Here is a 3,973-nt window from a genome sequence, read left to right as displayed (position 1 = left end):
AGGGCTGGAGGGGTGAAGGACGCCTGTAGAGCTGCTCCTGGCTTTTGCTCAGAGAGAACAGAGGAGGAGGGTAGGGCTGACTTTTTCTCCTCTGTCCGATGCAATGCAGATGCAGGGCAGAGTTGGGTGGCGAGCAGGTTTGGTGTCTACACATGGGGTATCTAACATCAGAGGGAGCTAGGAGTGCACGTGGGGAGAGTGGCCAGAGAAGGGGCTTGCCGCACCTGTGTGTGTGACTCTTCCAGAGGTGCTCTCACTGTGGCCCGGTTGGTGTGTTAGCAGTCCCTCTGGTACTGTTCTTCCTTCAGGTGCGTCTGGATTGACAAGGAAAGCATCAACTCTGTCATCATCAGCGATGCCCCTGCAGACCTGCACCAGAGGATGCTGGTCGCAGCCTCACTGTCTGTCAACACCACTGGTAAGCGGAGGGCCTATTTATCTCTGTCTCCCTCTCTATTGTGCTCATGTGCCAGGCTTTTAGGCTGGTTCCTAAGTGCACTGGCTGATGCACATAAGGAAACAGAAGCTGGGCTTGGTGAGCAGCACGTGCAGTCCAGCATTTCAGGAGGCTGGGCAGGAGGATTATCAGCTAGAGCCAACCTGGACAATTGAGCAAGGCCTTGTCCCAAGACATTAAAAAGCTGGAGACACGGCTCAGTGTGAAGGCCTAATAACACGTACACATGGAATGTTGTTCAGTTTCCTTCCATAGGAAGGTGTAGGGATTAATTAATCTCTTCATCACTCGCTCATTCCTCCATGCTTGGCTGCAAAGGAGAACTAGTCTGAGTTCTTGGCCTTGGGAAGACCTGGCAGTCCAATGAGAGAAGGCAAAGAGTAACAGATGAGTTGTTCTCGATGAGATGAATAGCTGGGCTTTCTTGTGTGTCTGTCTGTAGGGTGTGTGGGACCCAAGAATAGGGAGCACTCTCGGTGTGGGGACGGGAGAGACTGGCTCAGCAGAAGAGGGTGCTGCAGGCCGCTGGGACTGACTGGGAGGAGCATGGGCTGAGCAGAGCTGGTGCGGCTCGAGCTGACTCATTCCCTGTACGCAGGGTCTACCATGCTGCTGAGAGAGACCTCCCTGATGCCGCCCATTCCGGGCCTCCCTGCACTCCTCAGCATGCTGTTCACACCAGTGATGGAGCTGAGGTAGGCATGGGCCTCCACCTTGCCTGTGTGTGGGCGTGGGTCAGGTAGAAGCTGGGGAAGAAGGGCCCTCAGCATCCTCCTCCAGGTAAAGATTTGGCCTTGACTTGGCCAGACTGAGACTATCCCTGCTTCGGTGTGATTCGCCTTCTTGTTATGGGGGTCCTGAGGGCCCTCGGCTAATGATGATTCAGCCCCTGAAAGTCTTGACAAGTGACGCTTGTGCAGTGGAAACTGACAAAGCCTGATGTCTCCCTTCCTGGGTGTGCAGCGAGTGTTCTGACCTTCTCAGAGTGCTGGTGAGCAGCCCTGCCGTCAGGAGGAGAAGCACTGAGCCTGCAGTGTGCGTGTGGCAGAGCTCGGTGTTCAGGGGTCAGGTACACGCTGCACCTTCTAGATGAGAGAACTTTCAGCCCTGAAGTGGAGGAACATCTGTGCTGTGCTCAGACTTCTTTTTTTATTATTATTATTTTTTAATATTTATTTATTTTGTGTCTGTGTGTGGCCAGCTCAGCCCACCAGGGGGCGGGGCTGGCTGGCATGTGGTGCTGGGGGATTGAACCGCGGTCCCTGTGCTTTGTTTAGCTTAGCTTGTTCTAAGTAGGTGCTTTAGACCACTGAGCCATCTCACCAGCCCTCAGACTTCTTCAGAAAGAAGATTTGGCGAGGTGCCCAAGTGGTGACTGGCTGAAGGCTGTGTGAGCCCAAGCTTTCCAGCAGCCGCCGCCTGACAGTGGGAACCCCCTCAGCCCCTCCTGCCATAGGCAATGAGGCCAGTGGGTGGAACAGGACCTGTTCCTGTGCCAGGGCCCAGCAGTGGTTTCCTCCAGAGGCTTCGTCACAGAGAATGGTGTGAGGAGGCCACTGTATGGGGCCACAGAGGGCCATTGGTGGACAAAGTGCTGACCGTTTGCCGCACAGAAGATGTAGTTAGAAGAGGAGAGGGGCTTTGCGTGAGGAGTGAGTGCAGGTGGGTGAGCTGGGAAGAGGCTGACCCCACCTTGTCCCTTCCCCTCTCCTTGAGGGTGGAGATGGGGGTGGCTGACAGGTGGAGCTCTGTCCTCGTGGGCTCTGTCCTCTCTGCCTCACTGTGTGGTATTTCTGTACAGATCCATTCTGGTAATGCCTCCAGATGCCCCAAATGGATGTCCAGTGGCTTGCATGCACATTGCCCTATTTGATTAACCTGGGTTTGTTTCTGACCTACTGCTGTCTGAAAGGATTTAGGATGCCTTTACTGCTGGGGGTTGCCTTGTGCTAACCAGTAATGGTGTGATAAATCTCTCTTAAGCATCTCTAGAGACCTTGTAGGAGAGACAGGTAAATCTCAGATTGGAGCGTGATTGTCCTGTAATGCAGGGCCCCACAAAGGGATGTAAGGCCACATGCAGCAAACATGTAAATCCCGCTCCAGTAGTTTCTGTGCCCTTTCTGCCTTTAAGTAGATCCTGCTTAAGTGCTTCCAAAAAATATAAGCTTTTTTGGGGATTTGAATAGCAGTATGTCATTTTAAATTTTAGAGTGTGAATGGTTATACTGTGCACATTAAGAAAACCTAGATAATTAGTACTTTAAAACACTATCTTTCTAGGGGGAAAAGGCTTAATGGAAGAGCAGCACATAAGTAGTACATAATGCTTTGCCCGCAGCTGATGGTTTATATTCATTTTATTGAATTTAACTTAAAGGAGCCGGAAGTAAGGCAGTGTGTTTCACGGTGTTAATAAGACTGCACGGCCCCCTAATGTGAGACCGCAGCCTGACAGACGTGTCACAAGCTGAAAATATCGTCAGTGGACAATGCACTGACGATCCCTGATGAGTTTGCAGCTGGCTCCTCTGAGGGAAGAGTTCCGCCTGGACCACGCCTTGCTGAGCTCTGTGTGGCCCTTGCTTCATTGTTCTTAGCATGATTTTTTCAGTTTCCACTTTAGTCAGAAGTTTGCATCATGTAAGTATTTAGGATCCTTAGAGGAGAGTTAGGCTTGCTGGGTACAAGTCAGTCTGGCATTCCTTTGACCAAAGAAGTGAGATAAATCTGCTCAGGAAGGCAAATGTCTTGGCTGGAGGTCTCAGGGGCTTCCATCCATGGTCCCTGGGCTCCTTCATTTCAGGCTCATGCTGAAGCACCCAGCATCAGGTGGCAGGGCCTAGCGGGGCAAGGCTGCTCACCAGCCGCGCGGTGGCCAGGAAGCAGGCACACGCCGATGTGTCCTTCAGGATGTGCTCCCAGCGACTGACTGCTTTCCACTTGCACCAGGGTGGATGGCTGCTACAACCACCAGTAGCTGGGACCAGGATGCTGACATGCAGGCCTCTGGGGACACTTAGGTTCATCCCATGGCGCTACCTTGTAGGTGCTCTTCGCTCGCTTAAGACTGAGAGCAGAGGAAGGGGATCCGCCAACTGTTGTGCGGGTCATTCCCAGCACGCCTCCACAGCAGAGCTTCGCTGGGCTGCATTGTGACTCTGTGGGCCCTGGTGCTCCGGAGCTGTTGTAGTCCCTCTACTGGAGAGCTTGAGGCAGAAGGGTCATTTGGGCCCAGGAGCTGGGGATCAGCCTGGCCAGCATAGTGAGACCCCGCCTCAAAACATAAAAAAATCCCAAGATGAAGACCCCCTTGTGCCCAGAGAGTGGAGACTGAGTGGCACCACGAAAGATGAGAGTTGCAGGTATCCCAGTTTCTCTTCTCTCCTTGCTGGGACAAATACCTGACATGCGAAATGAAGAAAGGTTTATTTAGCTCACGGTTCCTGGAGGCTTCAGTGCATACTCGGCTGGCTTGAAGGCAGAGCAGCACGTGGCAGAGGGCAGCCTTTCATG

General features: G+C 52.9%; 1 protein-coding gene across 1 annotated transcript in view; it reads left to right on the top strand.

Moving 5' to 3' along the window:
- Positions 1 to 3,973, top strand: part of Tdrd9 (tudor domain containing 9) — a 60,913-nt gene that overhangs the window by 51,516 nt on the left and 5,424 nt on the right. Inside the window, exons 24-25 of the mRNA XM_023705649.1 lie at positions 309 to 418; positions 1,056 to 1,152. Of these exons, the coding sequence (XP_023561417.1) occupies positions 309 to 418; positions 1,056 to 1,152 (207 nt within the window). The remainder of the gene's footprint in view (positions 1 to 308; positions 419 to 1,055; positions 1,153 to 3,973) is intronic.

This window comes from Octodon degus, unplaced genomic scaffold (assembly GCF_000260255.1).
Source record: "Octodon degus isolate 3935 unplaced genomic scaffold, OctDeg1.0 scaffold00226, whole genome shotgun sequence".
In the NCBI taxonomy this organism is placed as follows: domain Eukaryota; kingdom Metazoa; phylum Chordata; class Mammalia; order Rodentia; family Octodontidae; genus Octodon; species Octodon degus.
This window is presented reverse-complemented; position numbering and strand designations above follow the sequence as displayed.